This window comes from Neopsephotus bourkii, unplaced genomic scaffold, assembly GCF_033783945.1.
Source record: "Neopsephotus bourkii isolate Nb327-2 ecotype Australia unplaced genomic scaffold, CSIRO-AGI_Nbou_v1 NB_196, whole genome shotgun sequence".
Taxonomy (NCBI): Eukaryota; Metazoa; Chordata; class Aves; order Psittaciformes; family Psittacidae; genus Neopsephotus; species Neopsephotus bourkii.
The window spans coordinates 9,713,034-9,734,720 of record NW_026900709.1 but is presented as its reverse complement, the minus strand read 5'-3'; the positions used below and the strand labels follow the sequence as shown (position 1 = coordinate 9,734,720).

General features: G+C 39.3%; 1 protein-coding gene across 1 annotated transcript in view; it reads right to left on the bottom strand.

Moving 5' to 3' along the window:
- The window catches only part of TTN (titin), a 256,966-nt gene that overhangs the window by 70,912 nt on the left and 164,367 nt on the right, over window positions 1–21,687 (bottom strand). Inside the window, exons 161-200 of the mRNA XM_061379384.1 lie at window positions 21,383–21,661; window positions 20,868–21,276; window positions 20,641–20,765; window positions 20,279–20,545; window positions 19,406–19,675; window positions 18,993–19,295; window positions 18,570–18,872; window positions 18,111–18,298; window positions 17,907–18,021; window positions 16,401–16,685; window positions 15,956–16,107; window positions 15,671–15,818; window positions 15,347–15,524; window positions 15,134–15,255; window positions 14,749–15,036; window positions 14,359–14,655; window positions 14,046–14,232; window positions 11,911–12,026; window positions 11,520–11,819; window positions 10,993–11,292; window positions 10,798–10,903; window positions 9,863–10,059; window positions 9,457–9,762; window positions 9,062–9,340; window positions 8,336–8,635; window positions 7,931–8,233; window positions 7,459–7,833; window positions 7,058–7,360; window positions 6,305–6,604; window positions 5,916–6,212; window positions 5,532–5,816; window positions 5,152–5,445; window positions 3,385–3,684; window positions 2,970–3,278; window positions 2,686–2,876; window positions 1,784–2,213; window positions 970–1,278; window positions 414–562; window positions 288–320; window positions 49–178 (exon numbers count right to left, since the gene is read on the bottom strand). Of these exons, the coding sequence (XP_061235368.1) occupies window positions 49–178; window positions 288–320; window positions 414–562; window positions 970–1,278; window positions 1,784–2,213; window positions 2,686–2,876; window positions 2,970–3,278; window positions 3,385–3,684; window positions 5,152–5,445; window positions 5,532–5,816; window positions 5,916–6,212; window positions 6,305–6,604; window positions 7,058–7,360; window positions 7,459–7,833; window positions 7,931–8,233; window positions 8,336–8,635; window positions 9,062–9,340; window positions 9,457–9,762; window positions 9,863–10,059; window positions 10,798–10,903; window positions 10,993–11,292; window positions 11,520–11,819; window positions 11,911–12,026; window positions 14,046–14,232; window positions 14,359–14,655; window positions 14,749–15,036; window positions 15,134–15,255; window positions 15,347–15,524; window positions 15,671–15,818; window positions 15,956–16,107; window positions 16,401–16,685; window positions 17,907–18,021; window positions 18,111–18,298; window positions 18,570–18,872; window positions 18,993–19,295; window positions 19,406–19,675; window positions 20,279–20,545; window positions 20,641–20,765; window positions 20,868–21,276; window positions 21,383–21,661 (9,828 nt within the window). The remainder of the gene's footprint in view (window positions 1–48; window positions 179–287; window positions 321–413; window positions 563–969; window positions 1,279–1,783; window positions 2,214–2,685; window positions 2,877–2,969; window positions 3,279–3,384; window positions 3,685–5,151; window positions 5,446–5,531; window positions 5,817–5,915; window positions 6,213–6,304; window positions 6,605–7,057; window positions 7,361–7,458; window positions 7,834–7,930; window positions 8,234–8,335; window positions 8,636–9,061; window positions 9,341–9,456; window positions 9,763–9,862; window positions 10,060–10,797; window positions 10,904–10,992; window positions 11,293–11,519; window positions 11,820–11,910; window positions 12,027–14,045; window positions 14,233–14,358; window positions 14,656–14,748; window positions 15,037–15,133; window positions 15,256–15,346; window positions 15,525–15,670; window positions 15,819–15,955; window positions 16,108–16,400; window positions 16,686–17,906; window positions 18,022–18,110; window positions 18,299–18,569; window positions 18,873–18,992; window positions 19,296–19,405; window positions 19,676–20,278; window positions 20,546–20,640; window positions 20,766–20,867; window positions 21,277–21,382; window positions 21,662–21,687) is intronic.

The following is a 21,687-nucleotide window of genomic DNA, read 5'->3' as shown; positions in this document are numbered from 1 at the left end:
TAAAGACTAAAATCTAGTATCAAATACTTCAATGTCTGTAAGACATACCAAGCACATTGACTCTGACATGCACAGTTTTTTGTCCTGCTTTGTTCTTTGCCGTAATACTGTATCGTCCAGAATGACTTCTGTTGCACTCAGGGATGATAATCGCTGAACGTGTTTCAGTTGCTTCCACCTGTGCATTATAGAAAGAGAAGTAATAGATCTACTTTAAATACTTCTGTTCAAAAAATGCAACACTATATTATAAAATGCAACAATAATACAAAAAATATTTGCTTTACCTGAGCTTCTTCAGGTATATTATGACCACCCTCCTGTAAACAAAACAAAATGATGTAAATATGAAAGGTGATAGGTTTAAATGTCTAGAAACACATGTAGAAAGAAGCTTTTTTTCTTTTACTAACCTTTGCTGCTGTCTTTGCTTTTCCTTCAAACTCCCAAAACGTTTTTGGAACTGGACGACCCTTGATAACAGCTGGGATTTTAATTGTTGTGCCAGCACGACAAGAGAGAAAATCCTGTGCTCCAATATCAAGGAAGATTTCTGGTTCCTCTGCAAAAATGTTTAAATATATAAATTTTAAGAGGTACTGAAAGTAAGTTTCTGTCAGCACTCATCTAAAACCCCACATAAACATGCAGCATGCAGGACTAAGGAAGAAAGGTTGGGTGTGTGAAAAGGAATCTGGGAAATGGATTAACAGAAAAATGTGTTGTAGTCATTTCTTCATAAAATACACATTATTTCCTCAATATGACAGAGGTGCTCATCAGTTTTCTAATGGATCCTGCCCTGGTAATGGTCATCATGACACTTTCAAAAATGCTTGTCAATCTTTTGTTACATTTTTGCATAATTGCTCTGTTTTGACTTTAGCTTGGTTGGTAACCTGCTTTGACATTCACACTAGTAGGTGGCATTTAGGTGCAAATACCTAAATTAATTCCCAGAACACATACCTAGAATATCTTGGACAGGTATTTCTGAAGTTGCAGGACTTGGTTCTGATTCTCCAGCAGCATTTACAGCTTTCACCCTAAATCGATATTTTCTGAGCTCTTTCAAGTTGGGAATAACACATTCACAAGTAGGAAAGAGTTTGTCTCCTTCATTCACCTTCTTCCAGTCAGAACTACCTTCATCTTGCATTTCAACTATATATCCTTTTATAGGACTGCCACCATCCTTTTGTGGAGGCTTCCATGCAAGAGCTACAGATGATTTGGTTTTATCTTTGACCTCTGGGCAAGATGGTGGACCAGGAACAACTTGTAAAACAAGAGCAAGTAAATATTACCTGAGAGTTAGTGTCTGCATACATTTTTTCTGAATATTTTCTAGAAGAATGCAAGTATTTTCACTTTCTTTTGCCATGCATAGTATATAATCACAGAATATGCATGCTAATTACATATAGTACATTATTAAGAGATACTTAAGGTTACAAGGCATAAAAATTGAACTCTTCAAGAATAAAGAAAAACAATAATATAAAAATCTGATTCTGAACTCAGGTTCATTTGGTAGTGTTTGCACTGGTGTAATCACAATTTAAGGTTCTTAAAAGAGGTAAAAAAAATTAAAGCTAATTATTTTCAAAACGCTGTCTAACAGCAAATCAGAAAACTACTTTTTGAGTCAATATATTCTTTTTGGCTTAATGAAAACAAAGCATTGGATTAATTGTATTAAATTCAATTTAAATTATAGCAGCACATTTTGGTTCTGGTGTGATATAATCTTTTAAAACAGTCACACAAATTATATACTTACATATGGGATCTGCTGCTAAAGCAGGATCTGATGGTTCACTGGGAGGACCAATTCCAGCAAGATTTTCAGCCATAACTCTAAACTGGTATTCAACACCTTCAGCCAAACGAAGCACGTTGTACTGTAGACCTTTTACTGATGGCTTTGTTACTGGAGCCCTGTTAACACGTGACCAGTAGACACCTCCCACCTCTCTTTTCTCCAACCAATAGCCAGTTATTGGGCTGCCACCATCATTCAAAGGAGGCTCCCAAGTCACCAGCATTGATGATCTGGTGCGATCTAAAATTTTTGGCTTGCCAGGGGGTCCAGGAAGGCCATAGGGATCCTTAATAACAACTTTTTCTGAGAGGCATTCATCACTTATTCCGTATTTGTTTACAGCCCGGACTCTAAATTGGTATTTTTCATTTGTTGCAAGATTCCATACCTGAAAGTAAGATTTAAATCAATACTTGGCTACTTTCAGAATAAACTCAAATAAATTTGATGTTACACAGCAGTTTTTGCTTTAAATTATGTCTTGGACTCTTAGTGACACACCTATGCTTATGTACTACACAGCTGTATATAACACCCTAGATATATTGTTATTTCACATGCATGAGACCAAACTTTAAAAGTGTTTTGGTTTTGCAGTTGGTAAAGTTATGAATAATGCTGAAAAATGGAGAGGAAGATGTCTTCTAAATTAATCTGAGATTAAGTAGCAAAAGAGAACTTTTTTTTTTTTTTCTCACATAAGGAAAACACCAGACATAGATGGACAACATTCATCCAATGATTCTGGAGTCTAAATGGAGCATGAGCAGGTATCTGCAAATATCAGTTTTCGTTAGATGTGCATTATTGTTATTTTTTATGCATACTAAAGTATGTAATAAAGATATTTTATAAATTACCCCAAATCTTCTGTCAACAACACTTTTGGAGACTTCTTCCCACTCAGCTTTCTTCCTACTAGCATCACGTTTCTCAATAATGTAATGAGTAATTTCACTACCACCATTATCAAGAGGTGCATCCCATGTTAAATAGCATGATTCTGCTTTAATATCAGAAACAGCAAGATTTCTTGGTGGAGAAGGACGATCTGTATGAAAGCAACAGAGCATAGAATCACATTAAGAAAAAGGCAAAAGAATTCTATTAAGCTGTCATTTTTTAAAAAATGTTGCATCCTTACCATACACTTCAACATGCACATTGCGAAATGCAGTGCCAAGACGATTGGACGCTCTCACAGTGTAAGTGCCTTTATCAGCCCTCACTGCTGCAGGCAGGATAAGTTCAGTTTTTGCCTCACTTCTAGATACTTCTTCCTTGGTTATCTTAAGTGCATCGGATGTTTGGTCAATTAAAACTTCATTCTTGTCCCATTCAATCTTTGGCATTGGCAGACCTGTCACATCAGCAGGAATATTAACTGGTTCTCCTGCCTTCACTTTGATAGTATCTCCTCTCACAGCCAAGCGTAATGTAACAGTTGGAGGTACTGAAAACAAGAAGAAAAATGGCAGATTAAAGATCGAGATAAAACAGAGAAATTGCCTTGCAGTGCTCTGGAGATATTTGTGTGGATTTCTTTAAAGCAGATATACCTTCATCATCTTGTATAACTACATTGAGAGGCAATGATGGTTCACTTTCTCCAATAGCATTGACAGCTTTGACACGGAATTCATACATATGAAGTTCATCAAGTTTATCAACAAGAAGAGATGTTGTTGGACAGAGCCTTGCATTAACTCTTTCATAGTCTTTAGAATCATGTCTCCTCTTCTCAACAATATATCCTAAGACTGGACTGCCACCATCACTACGTGGAGGTTTCCAATCAAGCGTAATGCTTGACTTTGTCCTCTCTGTGTACATAAACCTCTCAGGTGCTGTTGGAGGACCTATTAACATGGAAAATCATAATGAAAAAAAATCTAAAAATCAGAGAATTTATAATCATACAAATACAGTATATCTGGCTTTTTAAAGCCATAGCTTTTGTATGCAAAGTATGTGAGTATGGTTAAGGATAAAGTTTCTCATGTATGTGGATAAAAAAGTAACAAATAATGTCTCAGTAGATATCAGTATGTTGTTACATAAAGAACCATAGTAGTTTCACAGAACTGACTCAGGGATCTGACTGAAGTCACTAATCTAAGGCAGATGCTTCAACCAGTAGAAAAGTAAATACACTTTCTAGATAGAAAGGAATCATTGGGTAGCAGGTTGGAAGGGACCTCAGAGATCATCTGGTCCAACCTTTCTAGGCCAAGCATGACCTAGGCTAGATGTCCGAGCACCCTGTCCAGCCAAATCCAATGCTGGGCCATCTCCCACTTTCCGGGGAGATTATTGCAGTGTCTGGTTGTTCTCATGGTGAAAATTTTTCATCTTGTGGCCAGTCAGAATCTCCCCAGGAGTAATATTATTATGGGGCTGGTTTATTTTGTCAGCTGTTCTCATGATTCTGCAGCCATTGCAGCTGATCTCAGTGCTTCAGCCTGGCAGCTGTCTCTGACCACTCTGCCGGGTAAATTCAGTTGAGCATCAAACTGCAGAGCAGCAGGCTGTGAACAGTGAAGAGCTGTTATTTTCTTCTGTCACTGTTCACAAATAGCAAGTTGTAATGAAAACACTGGGAAATATGCCTAAGTAGGTCCAGAGAGCAATTAGACTTCTAGATAGACAACACAGATATCTTTGCACATCTTCACACCGGTGCTGTCACTGCCCTGCCTGTGGGCATGGGGATTCCAGTTATGCCAATGCTGAATTTTCCAGAAGGCACTGGTTTGACAAGGCAAGTGCATACCTACTGGTATGTATGAGCTCAGTAAGGTAACTGCTTGCAGATCTAAAAGGTTCTGAAGTCACCACTTCTTCAGGTCCAGTTACAAACACTGGTCTCCCAAGACAAGAAAAAAATTGCATGCCAGACAATTTGCATCCAAAGAAATCAAAGTGAATGTCAATAGCCCTCTTTCACAGATGCAGAAACAAATTTCAGCAAGGATTTACACAAGTGAGAGAAAAATAGGCATCAAATCTTGTATTATAAGGATGCTCTTGTAAATACATGTCCTGGGTTTTCACTAATAAATATGCAGAGTTCCTTCTGGCTTTGGAGTTTGGGAATTACTGGCATCAACAACTGGTATGCCTCTGAGATGCTGCATTCATCACTTCAGGATTGTGCTGGTAGTCCCCTTCCTTGCTGAAACACATCACCCTACTTTCCTTCCAGGAACTATGGGTCTCAACTTCTCAAGAAACTTTTGTTAATTGCAGAATCCACAAAATAATACTGGTTTATTAACCTACAATTAAAAATTGTTTAAAACCCCCCATAAAATTAGTCATCTTACCTAATGGATCAACTGCGAGAATAGGTCCTATTTCAACAGGTGGACCAGTACCAAACTTATTCTTGGCACTGACACGGAATTTATATTCTTGCCCCTCAACTAAACCTGTTATATCACATTTAGATCTCTCTGTGTCTACAGCTAGTCTCCATGTATGCATTTTGGCATCCTTCCGCTCAACAATAAAGCCTGTGATATCACTGCCACCATCGTCTTCAGGATCAGACCAGTTCAGCAAACACATCTTTCTGTTTGTGACCACTGGCTTTAGGTCAAGGACTGGCCCAGGAACATCTGAAAAACAAAATCAAACAAGTAGGATAAAGCCCAAAGGTTTTCTCACCAGAAGAAATGCTCAGTTGATCAATTTTTTTTCTTACCAAATACTTCTACTCTGGTTCCTGCAGATTTGGAGCCACTGCTATTGGTAGCAGTAATTACGTATCTTCCATGGTCTTTTCTTAATGCATTCTTAATGGTTAATTCAGATTTTGTGCCGACATTTTCAATAACAACTCGATCTTTGTCTAATTCACCCTCTTCCAGAGCCCATACAATGGTGGGAGTAGGACGTCCTGTCACAGTAGCAGGAATTTTAATAGTTTGCCCAGCCATGACCTGAATACCTGCTTTGACAGAAACATCCAGCTCAACTGTGGGAGGCTCTGCAGAAAAGAGAGAAACAGTTCATTAATTCAAAGTAGAGATTCAAAAAGACTTTTTAAGCAGTTGGATATTTCTTGAAACTAATACAATTGCAATACCTTTAGGTTCTGCAACTGTTGTGGGTTCAGTTTCACCAGGTGGTCCTTCACCAGCTGCATTAAGTGCAGTAACACGAAGTTTATAGTCTGCACCTTCTCTGACTTCTTTAACAGTATACTGTCGGACCTTAATGGGCTTCTCTGTGCAACGTGACCACTCGTTTACTCCCACCAGTTGTTTATATACATGGTAACCAGTGATATCTCCACCACCATTATATGCAGGAGGCTCCCATTCTAATTCAATAGAAGTTGAGCTTGTATCAGCAACCTTTGGAACCGGTGGACCAGGTGGCACTATAAATAAATAGGTGCAAATCAAGGTTAAAGGTTTAAGGTGGATCCTGCTCTGTCTCCTGTCTGCTATTAGCTTCTGATAAGCTACTTACTTATTGGGTCCTGTGCAGTTTTTGGATCTGATGGGGGACTAAATTTCCCAGGACCAGCTGCATTTTCAGCACATACTCTAAAGATGTAGGTTAAACCTTCCAATAGTCCGTCAACTTTTATTTCCAGAGCATTCACAAGGCTCCTGTTGACCCGAGCCCAATGAGTACTATTAATTTCACGTTTTTCAATCCAATATCCTATGATTGGGCTGCCATTGTCTTTTGGTTCATTCCATTTAACTAACATACTGTTGCTGGTAACATCCTCCACATCAGGCTTATTAGGTGGATCTGGTGGAGCTGAAAAAAAAGAATTGTAATTTCGTCATCATTCTTGTCTTTCTCAGAGCTTACTCAAAGCCAAGAGAGAACTAAGATATGAGAAATTACTAATTTTAAGTAATTCATAGTTCTTCTACTCTCTTTCTGAGGAACTTTGATTTCTAACTGCAATCAGTGATCAATGGTTCTCTCTTTTCATAAGAATATTAGTTTACTGAACATAGAAAATGTCTCTATTCAAACGTCAGGGTTTTAAGACAGTGATTGCCATTCTTATTTCCTTACCATTGAAATTAGATTGTTTTCAATATTTCCCTTTATTTCAATGGTTTAAAATATGCAATAAATAATAATTATATTGCTCAAACTTCTTGTGGGAAACTTTCACATAGATGAAGCTGAGTATTCTAAGAGTCTGTGTAGTTTTACACTGGTTTTCTGAAAAGGTTGTATTTCAAAATTAAAACTTACAGAAAGGATCTTTTGCTGTCATTGGTTTTGAAACACATGGTGGCCCTGATCCAACTCTATTTTCAGCAAATACACGGAAGAGATATTCTTTTCCTTCAATCAGTTTTGTTACATGGAATTTGCAATGCCTGAGTGTTGAACTGACAGTGACCCAGCCCATTTCAGCTTTGGTATTGTCTTTCTTTTCCAGTACATAGTTTAGGATTTCACTTCCACCATCATCAAGGGGAGGCTCCCACTTGCAAATGACAGAATCTTTCCTGACATCTTCAAATACAAAGTTGATTGGAGGCCCGGGTGTATCTGTTGGTAAAGCAATAAAAATTATGAGTAATCATCTTGTGCAATTCTTACCCAATACTCTGAACAACTTAGTGTTTTTAAGGACATTCACAATATACCTAAAACATTGACTTCACATGAGGCTTTTGCAACACCGTGATCATTTTCCACTTTAATTGTAAATGTGCCATGGTCAGCTCTGATGGAGTCACGAATTGATAGTATAGACTCTCCTTCTTTATGGTTGTCAATACTCATACGTTCTGGCAGTGAAAGCTGGAAAGGTTTCTCTTCTTCAGCTTCATCCTTCTTCTTCCTTGTATATGTTGGCACTCTCTTTTTGATTTCCTCTGGTGTGACAACTTCATCATTCCTCAGCCAAGTGATAGATGGATAAGGTGACCCTGAAATATGTGCCTCAAGTATGATCTCATCACCTCTTTTCACCTCAAGGCCAGACTGTAGGTTTGCTGCTAGGAAGACCTTTGGAGCCTCTGTAATAACACAGAATAATAAACGGAGAGTAGAATATTCCAATATATTTGAGGATGTATGGCAACTACTACAAACAATCAAATGAGCAATTCATACCAATAGGATCCACAGCTTTCACAAAAGGAGTAATCCGAGAAGGCTCACTAATGCCAGCAGCATTCTCAGCACGAACACGAAACTGATATTCCTTTCCTTCCTCAAGACCTTTCACTGGATAAGTTAACAGAGGTACCAGATAGTCATTGCACCTCTCCCATCTCTCCTTGCCCTTAGCGAGCTTTTCTATTATGTAGCCCATAATCTTGCTTCCACCATCAAACAGGGGTGGTTTCCATGTAAGTGTTACTGATTTTGATGTTGGATTATGAACTTCAAGGTCAACAGGAGGATCTGGAGGCTCTGTGGAAGAGTAGCAAAAGAGGGATTATATGAGAAAAGAAAGTTTAAAGATTTTAGTTAAAATTCAATTTGGTGATTAGTAGTAAAAAAAAAAAATCTTACGTTTTGGGTCTTCTGCAATGATTGGATTTCTTAGTTCAAGATATTCACCTCCTCCAATCTTATTGACAGCTTTAACACGGAAATAATATTCACTGTTTGGGATAAGATCTTTGACTTGCCATGAAAGCTTATTTTCACCAGACATGACTGGGATATATGTTCTACGACCAGCTTCTCTGCGCTCCAGAACATAATGCAGAATAGGAGTGCCACCATCAAAGTCTGGAGGTTCCCAGGATATTTTGCAAGAATTCTTAGTTACTTCGCTTGCCTTAATGTCTTTACACTGTCCAGGTGGACCTGTTTCAAACAAAAATAATAAAACTAAATAGATGGGAAACTGTATTCCTACAAATAATGAAAGTGCATTACATTTCTTTGTTTTGCAGAAAGAAGACCAAACCCACAAATGTTTGCTACACACTATATATCTATATATATAAATTTATGCTCCTAGGGGTGAAAAATATTCAGAATTCTTATAGGCATTTTCATATGTGTAAGATGACTATTCATAATAATTTGGCTTTAAGCAGCCACTGAATAGTTAGACCAATTTGGTGTAAAGTCTTGGGGTCTCTTTGTGGGATTTTGTAAGATTAATGCCTTTACGGCAATCTATGTGTGTCTGAGTTGAAGTGACTTCTCCACATGGCAGAAAAAGGTTTTTCTAGTCCTTTTTTCTGTCACCTGCAGGGCACAAGTGAGGATAAGAAGCCTAGTTACCTATGACTTTGACATTGACTGAACCAGTCGTTGATGCCAGCTTGTTTTCCAATGTGATGGTATAAACACCAGCATCAGCATGAACACTGTCTATGACTTCAAGCAATGCAGAGGTGTAATCACTCTTCATTGTTGTTCTGTCACCAGCTTTCAACTCTTTGCCATCTTTGTGCCACGTGATAGTTGGCGATGGAACAGCTCTGAAGGGTACGGGAATACTTAATTTCTGTCCTTTCACAACAACAATGTCACGAGTTTGTAGATCAATGGTGGGATTACCTGTAAAAGTAAGTATAATATTACTAAAAAGTTGCCAAACTCCTTACTTTTTCAGTTATGCAGATCTGACAAAAAAAAAAAAACACAACAAAAAAACAAAAACAATCTTTTCTTACAGTCTGGGTCCTTGGCAACAACTTTTTCTGAGATGTCTGATGGCTCACTAGCTCCAACAGCATTGACTGCTCTGACTCTCAGCACATACTCTTTGTCTGGAACAACACCTTCCTCCACTTTACATTTTAGATCTTTTATTGGACGAGAATTGATCCGCATCCATTTTTCTGTTCCTGCTTCGCACATTTCAACATTATAACCAATAATAGGGCTTCCACCATTCTTCTCAGGTGGTTTCCATGCAATGCAAATATGCTTTCGTCCTGCATCTGTAACATGTAAATCCTGAGGAGGTGAAGGAGGACCTGCAGATACAGAAAAGAATTGTGTAATTTTTATTCCATAATATCTATTCAACACAGTACTTTGCTTCTATAATACACTGCATATTACACTATTACTTACTTGTTGGATCTTCAATATGAATGAGGTCAGTTGGTTCACTGGGGTGACCACAACCAGCTTCATTTTCTGCACGAACCTGGAACTGTACATCTGTACCTTCGATGACATCCGTTACTCTGAAATTGCAGTCTGGACCAGCCGTCTTGCCAGCTTTTACCCAGCGAGTGGCTAGTTTTTCTTTCTTTTCAATAACATATCTGAATAAATGGGGGAGAATACTATGAGGCACTTGCAATATGAACACTTCAGAGTTCTTGCTCAATAAAAGAGATAAATAGAGATTAGAATAGTTTAGACAATGGAAAAAAAAGTTGAGAGAGTCACAGTGGGCTTTACTTCACAATTCAGCCCCTTAAGCCCTATTTAAGGTGAATTTCAGAGGACAGACAGTTTAGAAACCAAAGAAAAACAGTAAGCTAGAAGCAACCCAAAGGAGTAAACCAGTCTTGTTTTGGACTGTTTTCAACAGTCTAAATGCTTGAAAAGTGTGATAAAGAGGAGAATGAACAGAAAAGTGATGAAGCTTCATCTTAGCCCAGTGTATAAAGGTTGAATAAGAAATTAAGGCAGAAGGAAAATGTAACTATATTACTTGGTAGACAGATTTAAGTGGCTACAGCTCTGGAGGAACTGAAGACAGTTTCATTCATTTTTTTTTATATTTTATATATAGTTCAATTTAATCTGATTAGATGTTTTGAGGATGTTGGCAAACATTCATTGTTCATTCACATTAGGTTATTTATACTTACATAATTTTCACATTTTAAAATCAAACCCTTAATTACTTTGACCACATGGCTTCTCTTTTACATTCATCCATCTCTTTTCCATATTAAAAATGTCCATTTAAAATTTAAACATTTTGAAAGAAACATATTGATTCATTAAAATATCTTAATCTATAGGAAACACTGCACAAACTTAAAACTTACCTTTGAATTGGTCTGCCACCGTCATTCTTAGGTGGTTCCCATTTTAAATCTACATGACCTTTTGTCACTTCAACTATTGTAAGAGCATATGGAGGCCCAGGAGTTGCTAAGGAAAAAAATGTACATATTAGAATAAGAATCCATTACACGTGAGCTCTTTCTTCAGATCACTTGGTAAACAAATCTCAAACTTACTGAAAGTATCTTTAGCAAGCACTGAATCTTCTATTTCACAATAGTCACTCTGTCCAATGGCATTTTCAGCAGCCACACGGAACACATACAAGGAGCCTTCAGTCAGTGGGCTCACTGTGTACTTGGTATCTTTCACTGTTGTATCAACTGTCTGCCAGCCTTTACGCCTTACATCTCTCTTTTCAACAATGTAGTTGGTAATTGGGGAACCTCCATCCTTCTCTGGTACTGTCCATTTAAGATCTGCTGTGTTTTTAGTAATATTAATAACCTCAAGCCACCGAGGTGGTGAAGGAGGATCTGTAAAATATAATAAGAAAATAAAACAGGTTATAGTATTTACCATCAAAGGTCTTGTAAGACAGGGAATACATACTATTAAAACGTAGTATTTTTTTAGGTGAAGCAGAACAGATTTTAATATTTCATAAGCCTTCCAGGAATTCACTTGGTATCTACAGAGACAAGCAGACATGGCTCTTTTATAGTGTATTTGGAGCAGCAGCATGTTCTGAAACGATACTTACAGAGCCTCTCCTTGCACAGCACAGGGTCACTGGGTTCACTGGGCTCACTCTCGCCAGCCTTATTCACAGCTCTTACACGGAATGAATATTCTTGTTTCTCCATAAGCCCTTTAAGGAAGTGCTCAGTTGTGGGAACTCCTTCAGCCACTCTCACCCACTCATCTGTTCCAGTCTTTAATAGTTCAATGACATAAGATTCAATCTTTGCCCCTCCATCATGTTCTGGTTTTGTCCAGCTAAGGGATAATGATGTCTTGCCAACATCTTTCACAGTTGGCTTTCCGGGAGGCCATGGTGGATCTAGACAGAAGTCCAATATTAATTACATGACAGAAATGATTTTTTTTTTTGTTTTTGTTAAACTAAATCGTAAAAAATGCATTCATTATACCAATTGGGTCTTTCACTAAGATTGGCTCTGTTTCCTTGCTTGGTTTTCCAGGTCCTGCAAGATTCTCTGCCAAGACACGGAACTTATATTTCTTCTTATTCGTAAGACCTTTAACTCTGGAAATAAAAATTAAGTTTGATTAAACCAAATCTACACATTAACTTGTGCCTAAGACATTATTCTCTCTACTCTTTATACTACAGTTTACGGGGAAAATCTGAAAATCACAGAATCCCAAGGGTTGGAAGGGACCTCAAAAGATCATCTAGTCCAACCCCCCTGCAAGGGTAACCTAGAGTACATCACACAGGAACTTGTCCAGGTGAGCTTTGAATATCTCCAATGTAGGAGACTCCACAACCCCCCTGGGCAACCTGTTCCAGTGCTCTGTCACTCTCACAGTAAAGAAGTTTTTCCTAATGTCCATATGGAACCTCCTATGCTCCAGTTTACACCCGTTTCTCCTTGTCCTGTCACTGGACATCACTGAAAAAAACCTAGCTCCATCATCCTGACACTTACCCTTTACATATTTGTAAACATTGATGAGGTCACCCCTCAGTATCCTCCAAGCTAAAGAGACCCAGCTCTCTCAGCCTCTCCTCATAAGGGAGATGTTCCACTCCCTTAATCGTCTTTGTGGCTCTGCGCTGGACTCTTTCAAGCAATTCCCTGTCCTTGAACTGAGGCGCCCAGAACTGGACACAATATTCCAGATGCGGCCTCACCAAGGCAGAGTAGAGGGGGAGGAGAACATCTCTTGACCTACTAACCACACCCTTTCTAATACACCCTAGGATGCCATTGGCCTTCTTGGCCACAGAAGCACATTGCTGGCTCATGGTCATCCTCCTATCCACCAGGACCCCCAGGTCCCTTTCCCCTTCACTACTTTCCAGCAGGTCAACCCCCAACCTGTACTGATACATGGGGTTGTTCTTCCCCAGATGCAAGACTCTACACTTGCCCTTGTTGAATTTCATCAAGTTTCTCCCCGCCCAACCTCTCCAGTCTGTTCAGGTCTCGCTGAATGGCAACACAGCCTTCTGGTGTGTCAGCCACTCCTCCCAGTTTAGTATCATCAGCAAACTTGCTGAGGGCACACTTAGTCCGGGTCATTGATGAAAATATTAAACAGCACTGGTCCCAGCACCGACTCCTGAGGTACTCCATTACACCCAAATTACTGCTAATGTTATTTTATGAAATCGTGAACATTCAAAATATGTATATCGCCAACAGTAAAATTGTGCGCCATGACACAGAAACCAGTGGTTTGAGAGCCATCTTCATTTTTGCATTTTCCATGGTTGTTAGTTAATACAAGTATCAGGAGAAAAGAAATCCCAGGGTTTTGGCAAATTGATACTTGAGACAGGTATGTTTGCTAATTATCATGTTGGACAGAAGTTATAAAGCATACATTAAAAAAGAGACAGATTATTTACTCTTCTGTAAAGACATTGTTAAAAATTAATTATCAAAACAAGTATGTCACCAGATGCTCTTGTGAGACTCCACTTGGAGTATTGTGTGCAGTTCTGGTGTCCTTAACAAAAGAAGGACATGGAGCTGATGAAATCCAGAAGAGGGCCACGAGGATAATCAGGGGGCTGAAGCACCTCCCGTATGAAGACAGGCTGACAAAATTGGGGCTGTTCAGCCTGGAGAAGTGAAGGCTGCATGGAGACCCTACAAAGGATGCCCCAGAGGGACTCTTAATCAAGGACTGTAGTGATAGGACAAGGGGTAATGGGTTTGAACTGAAACAGGTGAAGTTCAGGTTACATAGCAGGAAGAACTTCTTTACTGGGGGGGGGGGGGTGAGGCACTGGAACAGGTTGCCCAAAGAAGTGGTAAATGCTCCAGCCCTGGCAGTGTCCAAGGTCAGGCTGGACAAAGCTTTGGACGACATGGTCTAGGGTGAGGCATCCTTGCCCATGGCAGGGGACTGGAGCTAGATGATCTTACCAGCCTTTCCAACCTGAACCATTCTATGATTCTGTGTTAGTTTGTTCTGAACTCATGGAAGCAAGGAAAAAAGATCAAGGGCAACATAAAACTTGTTTAAAAGGCTTCTGTTACATTTTTATGTCTCTGTGACCTATTTCAGACTAAACTGACTATAGTCTTACTTGAATGTTGTATCTTTCACTGGCATTTTATTGCATTTTATCCATTTATCCTGCTCAGGATCATATCTTTCAACCCAGTAGCCAGTTATGGGGCTACCACCATCTTCATCTGGTTCATTCCATGTTAGGGTGACTGAATCTTTAGTGACCTCTGTAGGCTTGAGACCTGTTGGAGGGCCTGGTGGATCTGTGCAAATTAATAAAAAACAAAACCCAAAGTCATCAATATATGCTTTCTTCTGGTCCTCACACCCCACACCGCCCCCCCCACACAAAAAAAAAAGAAAAAAATTTAACAATTTAATCAACTAACCAAATGAATATTTTGCAATGATGGGGCTACACTCTACTGGCTCCCCAATACCATACATGTTCTCGGCACTGACTCGGAACACATATTCTTTATGAGGAGTTAAATTGGTAGCTCTGAAATTTGTATCCTTTACAGTTGATGACAACTTGTGCCATATTTCACTGTCTGTAGCTCTTTTCTCAAGGACATAGTTGGTAATTTTAGAACCCCCATCATCTCGGGGAGGATTCCATGTCAGAAGACAGGATTCATTTGTGATTTCTGATACATCAAATGCAGCTGGTGGCCCAGGTTTATCTGGAGAGGACAAGATATGAATGTTAATCTTCTGCTTACATACCTCAGGACGTTACTCATGATTTTTATACACAACATAAAATACATGCATACCAAGAACATTAACTTCAACAACAGCAGTAGCACGTCCACTGGTATTTACAGCTTCTATAATATAGGTTCCACTGTCACTCCTCTTGCTGTCTGTAATAGTGACTGTAGAATGACCCGGTTTGGTTTCAATGGTGATTCTGTCATCAGGCCTCAAAATTTTGTCAGCCTTGGTCCAAGTAATCTGGGGCTCAGGCTTTCCAACCACTTTAGCTGGCAGCTCAATTTTAGTTCCAGCTTTCACTGTAAGTCCAGCAAGAAGCTTCACATCTAAGAAAATTTCTGGAGCCTCTGATTTAGGAGATAATAAAATCATTGTTATAGAAACAGTATTTCAGAGATTAGTAAAATAAAGCAGCTATTGTAATTCAGTGATTGAAGTAATTACCTTTTGCATCAATGGCTTGAATATCATCTGTTGGCTTACTTGGCTTGCTAGCTCCTATTCTGTTCAAAGCCTTAACCCGATATGCGTACCACTCTCCTTCCTTGAGTTTTGTTACTTCCATCCTGTTTGTTAAACAAACAAAAAAATCCAGATATTTAAAATGGTGAGGATACACAGTTTAAAGGATATATCTTCTGATGTTAATTTACTTACTTTGTTTCAACAACAGGTTCCCCACAAGTCTCCCACTTGTCTGTACCACGCTGAGATTTTTCTACCAGATAACCTTTAATGCGGGCGCCACCATCATATTTAGGAGGCTCCCATGTTAGGAAGATTCCTTTTGATGTTGGGTTCCTCCATTTAACATTCTCTGGTGGATCAGGCACCGCTATTAAAAATAAAAACCAAATGGGGTCTTAGAAACCAGTCCAAGGAAGGTTGTTTTTTTTTTTTTTAATTTTAATTTTATTTTAAAGAAAATCAACAAGATTTCAGAAACAGAAAATCAGCAGCAATGTGAAACACTTGACTTACTTGCTGGTGCTGACATATTTACTGGTTCATCAATATACGCAGGTTCTCCTGGGCCACATTTATTGCATGCAGAAACTCTGAACAAATATTCTTTTCCTTGGATGAGGTCAGGTACAGTGAACTCTTGGTCAACAACATGATCCATAACCTAGAGAGAAGGAAGGATCCAATGTGTTTCTAAAATCTATTTCCAAAGGGCAGTTATCAAAATAAGACATAAAATCCAGTAGCACATGTGGAAACAATATGGCAAATAGAAATTGAAATGAGACAGAATGAACTTACTTTGCTCCATGTTTTCCGGCTTACTTCACGTTTTTCAATTATATAGCCAGTAACTGGACTTCCACCATCATCCTCTGGAGGTTCCCATGACAGCTGTACTGTGTTCCTGATTATGTCTAAAACTTTGAGTTCTGTTGGTGCACTTGGACGAGCTAGAAACCATAGAAATCATATTAAATATTTTGTAATCAGAATTTGGCAGATGATCTCTATGTAATCTGTCTGCCGGAAGATTTACTCTTCTTAGTCATGCTTCCTTAAACAGCAAACTTGGATATGGAAAACCAGAAAAGAGGGTCTTTTTGATGATGGATTTTTAGGTTTTAGTTATATTTTAATATATGTGGTTTACTGAAAGTTGTGTGATTTCACATTATTAACCTAAATATGTTTTAGCAATATAAATAGCGAATGTTATTCCTAGAATATATGCATGTCCACTTACTGATGACATTAACGTTAATTTCTCCTGAAACAGATGACACAGGGTTTTCTAATGTTAAGGAATAAATTCCCTTGTCTGGACATTCACTTGGAGTAATTACAAGTTCTGCAAAGGAGGCAGTTGTCTTCATTGTTACACGATCACCCTCTTCTAAGACTTGGTCACCAAAATACCATGTGGCAGTTGGCACAGGGTAACCAGTGATAGGAACATGGATCTTGATTGGCTCCGGAACAATAACTTCCAGCCCGTCTTTGAATGCACTTAGGTCCATTGTAGGTCCAACTGGAAAAAGCACAAAATTGATTTGGTGAAATCTTTTCAGATATTCTGAAATGGCTAATTTTATTTATTTTATTTTTTTCCAAGGTAAGTATCTCCAGACAGGAGCCTTCAACACTGGGGCAAGTGGAAACAACGTGCCCAGGAGCCTCAATTCTGAGGAGCAAGAGCCACCGAGAGAGCTTCCAGCCCTCGCCAGCCCTTGCCCAGGAGCCTCCAGCTTTGCTGAGGCAAGCCGCGACTCATAGGAGGCGGTGCCAGGAAGGGACGGCACCGCCCTGAGCGGGTAAAACTCGCCCCAGGGAGCGCGACAAACAGGGCCGTTTGCCTCCAGCTCTAGCGAGGTGGTGATCCCTCGGCGCAGGGGCCAGGGCCCAGTTTGGGAGCTCTGCGCTGGCTGCCCCGGCGGAGGCAGCGTCGGCACCCGGACAGAGCCGATGAGAGGGGAGGCTGCAGCGCAGAGCTCAGGGGGCAGAAAGTGCCTGCACTGATCTCCTGAGGCGGGGGTGCACAATGGCAGGGCTGCGCTCATTACGCCCTGCTGGAAGTACTCCTGCATCAGGTAGCTGAGCTGCCGGAGGCTATGAGGAGACTAAGAGATATCGGGGAAGTTGAGAGGAAGCAGGACTGCTTGCTCCAGGCCCAAACTGTGCACAAAGTGGAGCAGTGTGTACAGTTCTGATGTCCTTGACATAGGAAGGACATGGAACTGTTGGAACAAGTCCAGAAGAGGGCCATGAGGATGATCAGAGGACTGGAGCACCTCCCGTATGAAGACAGGCTGAGAAAGATGGGGCTGTTCAGCCTGGAGAAGAGAAGGCTGCGTGGAGACCTCATAGCAGCCTTCCAGTATCTGAAGTGGGGCTATATGGGTGCTGGGGAGGGATACTTCATCAGGGACTGTAGTGATAGGACAAGGGGTAATGGGTTTAAACTTACAAAGGAGATGACTTACATAGTCAGAAGTTAAGAACTTACATAGGAGAAGTTAAGGTTACATATAAGGAAGAATGCTCTTCAGGCAACCTAACAGGTCTGTCTCTAATAGTACACCTAATTATCTGCATAATTCATAACAGGAGAAAAAAGCTCAATCTCAAAAGCCTAAGGCTCTTTATACTAGTTGGCACAGCAGTTATTTGGTGAAAATATACATATTATGCACAAGATGCACTTGTGTCCCTTATCTGATTAATTATCTTTAATAAATAGCATATGGCTTACCAAAAGTATCATCTGCAGTTAATGGTCCAATAGCCTCTGCTGGGTCTGACACACCAGCTGCATTTTCTGCTGAGACTCTGTAGTAATAACTGGATCCTGGTTTCAATCCAGTAACCTAAACAACACAAATAATAATTTTAAAACTCATACTAATAAGATGATCTGCACATTTTGATTATTTTGTTGATGAACAGAACATCTTACCTTAAAAGTAAGAGCAGGTACTAATTTTGGGTTACAGCGAATCCACTTGTCTGTGCCGTCTTCTTGCCTTTCAACAATATAGCCTAAGACTGGACTTCCTCCATCATCAAGAGGAGGTTCCCATGTGAGCTGCACTGATGACTTAGTTTGATCTGAATGATCAAGGTTAATGGGAGGACTTGGTCTCTCTGAAAATAATTTGAGAGAAAAATGCTTTTTGCAGCTTATAAAGGAGGATGGGTTTGCATATCAGCTGTCTATACCTTGAAGCACTATTTTTAAAACCATTGCACAGCTTTTTTTTTAACCCTTTTTTTTTTTTTTTTAATTGGTTGGATTCTAATTTCAGAGAAAAAGTATTTGGAATTCTTACTGAACCAGATGGTGCACACATAATATAAAGCCAGCCAAAATGTCCCTGTCTCATAATGCAGTCACAATCAGCGTTTGCATACTTACTGATTGGGTCCATAATTTTTACTGCACGTGTAGCAGGACTTGGTTTGCCAACTCCGATCATGTTTTGAGCTCTTACTCTGAAGAAATATTCTTCATTTTCCACAACATCAGTCAGGAGAGCTGACAGTTCATCAGCTCCAGTGGTCATAGTTGGCTCCCATTTGATGGAAGCTCTGTTACGCAGTTCAATAACGTAGCCAGTAATTGGAGATCCTCCATCGTACTCAGGTGGTTCCCAGGTAAGTGTAGCTCCAAACCTGTTCACATCAGTAACTTCTACATTCTGAGGAGGTCCAGGAACATCTGCATTTTATTTTAGGGGGAAAGGAAGAACAAGGTATGTGGGTTTTACCTACTGTTTGAGTTTGTACTGCTTTGCTTACACTGTCACCAAACACTGAATTTTTCATAACTACTGCTCACCAAATTTGCTCTTAGCTTCCACAGGTGTATCTGTTTCCACAGGCTCACCAGTGCCCACTCTGTTCCGTGCGCTAACACGGAAGAGGTACTCAACACCTCCTTTTTGTAGTCCAGTAACAGTGTATTCACAATTTTCAGCACGATCAGTGACCATAATCCAGGTTTTGCGCTTGATATCACGTCTTTCAACAACATAGCCTATTATTTTACTTCCACCATCACTTTCTGGTTCTTGCCAGGCAAGGCCAACTTCACCATCATAAATTTCAGTGACTTCCAAGTTTCTAACTGGACCTGGAACATCTAGAAGGAATATGACAATAGTTTAGGGCATTGCATCTCCTTTTTTTTTTTTTTTTTTTCCCTCTGGCTTAAATAAATGTAAGCAAGATTTTAATAATAGGAGTATTTACCAATGACCTTTACGTTGATGAATGCTTCTGCCTGGCCATGTTTGTTTCGAAGTATAACCTTGTACCTTCCCTTATCTGATTTCTTTGCTTCATAAATTTTGAAGGTAGTACAGTCAGTTGTGGTATCAACAGTTGTTGTGGGCAGATTTTCTTCCCCTTTCAACCATTCAGCTTCTGCTCTTGGGTAGGCATCATATGGAACAGTCATAGTTAAAGGCTTCCCAACATCAACCACAAGGTTTTGATCACCAGTCTTGATTCTGGGTGCAGCTAAGGTGGATGAATATGACAAATAAGTACTTACATATTTTTTCTTAAAAAAAGGTGTATTTTTAGTCAGCTAACATAGAAAATTAAAGGAGCTGTTGTATAGAAGCTAACATAGAAAATTGAAGGAGCTGTTGTACGAATGCTGAGCAAATCCTTAATACACTTATTGGATTGCTCCAGAGAAATAAGCTCAGTCTGGTTGGCATGTACTGTGTCCTCCTATAAAGGGAGGATCACCAGTCTGATCCTGTAAAATAGAAAAATTAGGAATTAAATGTTTTATATGACTGAAGGGAGTAGGCCAAATAATTTTCATGGTTTAGATCTGCAGAGACCTAATGAAAAGGTTCTGTTTCCTTTAAGTTCAGTCCATACTCTTTGTATAGACACTGAAAAGTAACCTGTACTTTTGCTCAGCATTTGGATCAAGGTGGAAGAATAAAAAATGTTTGTTGCCTGAATTATAATTCTTACAGTTTAAAGACTTGTATCTCAGCCTGATTGTGTATTCATTTTAATTCAACTCTTTGAAAGAAGAAAAGTCAATTTAGTTAACTCACTAACCTAAGAGTTTATAAAAGAAACACAAAGCAAGCATCTTACCAGCTAATTCAAGCTTAGCTCTAGCTTCCTTATCTTTGGCAATAAATCTGTATTCCCCTTGGTCACGGGGCTTTATATCGCACACCTGCAGCCTGTGGACCTTTCCTTCACTCATCATCTGATGTTTGTCACCTTGGACAATAATCATGTTGTTTCTCAACCACTTGACCTCCACACCATCTTTGTTCAACTCAGCCATGAAGATGACATCTGTACCAGGAGGTTCATAAATATCTTGTGGTGGTCGGATGATCTCAACAGGGATTTCTGAAAGAAATGTCAGTTCATTCGATGTCATTTATGTGTTGTTTCTATTATGACTAAACAATGAAGAAATAAGTCCTGTTTCATTTTACACATACCTTCAACAAAAAGTCTTGCCCTAGATTTCCTGTCATCTACGCCACAGGAATATTCACACTCATCATCTAGTCTGCAGTCTTTAATGATTAGTCTGTGCAGATTTCCATCTTTTTCAAAATGGTATCTTTATGGGGGAGTAAGTAAGCAGCATTTTAGTTTCCAGATAAGGTAACAAAGTGAAGCAAGCATGTCTAGCATATTAAAAGGCATAATAAAATGTACATACTTTTTGCCTTCTTTTATCTCTCTTCCATTTCTGTACCATTTTACACTGGCTTTCTCTTTGGAAAGTTGGCATGTAAAGACAGCATCATCAAATTCTGTGACGGTCTCGTCCCGAAGATGTTCGATGAAATCTGCTGGTGCTTCTGTGATGAGAAGCTCTGCAATGGATTTGTCTTGTCCAGCAGTGACAGTGTACTCACCTTCATCTATAAACCCACAGTCTTTAATGATGAGTGAGTGTTTGTATTTATCAATTTTGTACAATATGCGCCTGTCGAATGTGATCTCTTCACCATTCTTTGTCCATTTAAGGGTTGCATTAAGGCGATTGACTTTACACCAAAATGTGACAGTTTTCTTTTCCATTGTCTCAATGTCTTCAAGGGGCTCAACAATTCTGAGATCCTCCTCTATTAAGACAAAACCCCCAAAGTGATTAATTTACATCCTCATGATTGTAATGTGAAATTGAATGTAAGGTGATGAAATAATTTTAATATAGTAAAAGTTATTTACCTAATACAGTTAAGGCAGCAAAGCTTTTGACATGTTCACCTCTCTGGTTTGACACTGCAATGGTGTAGGTAGCTTGATCTTTCAGCTGTGCATCTCTGATTCTGAGAGTGTAAACTAAATCCTTATGAACAATAATGTATTTTGCACTGTCAAATATTGCCTCATCATTTTTGTACCACTTCTCTTTGGCACCTTCTTTATTGACTTCACAGTTGAAGATAATTTCTTGACCCTCACCAACTTCTTGGTCCTTAAGGGGAGTTATAATCCTGAGTTTTTCTGAAATTGAGGAAAAAAAAGTAATA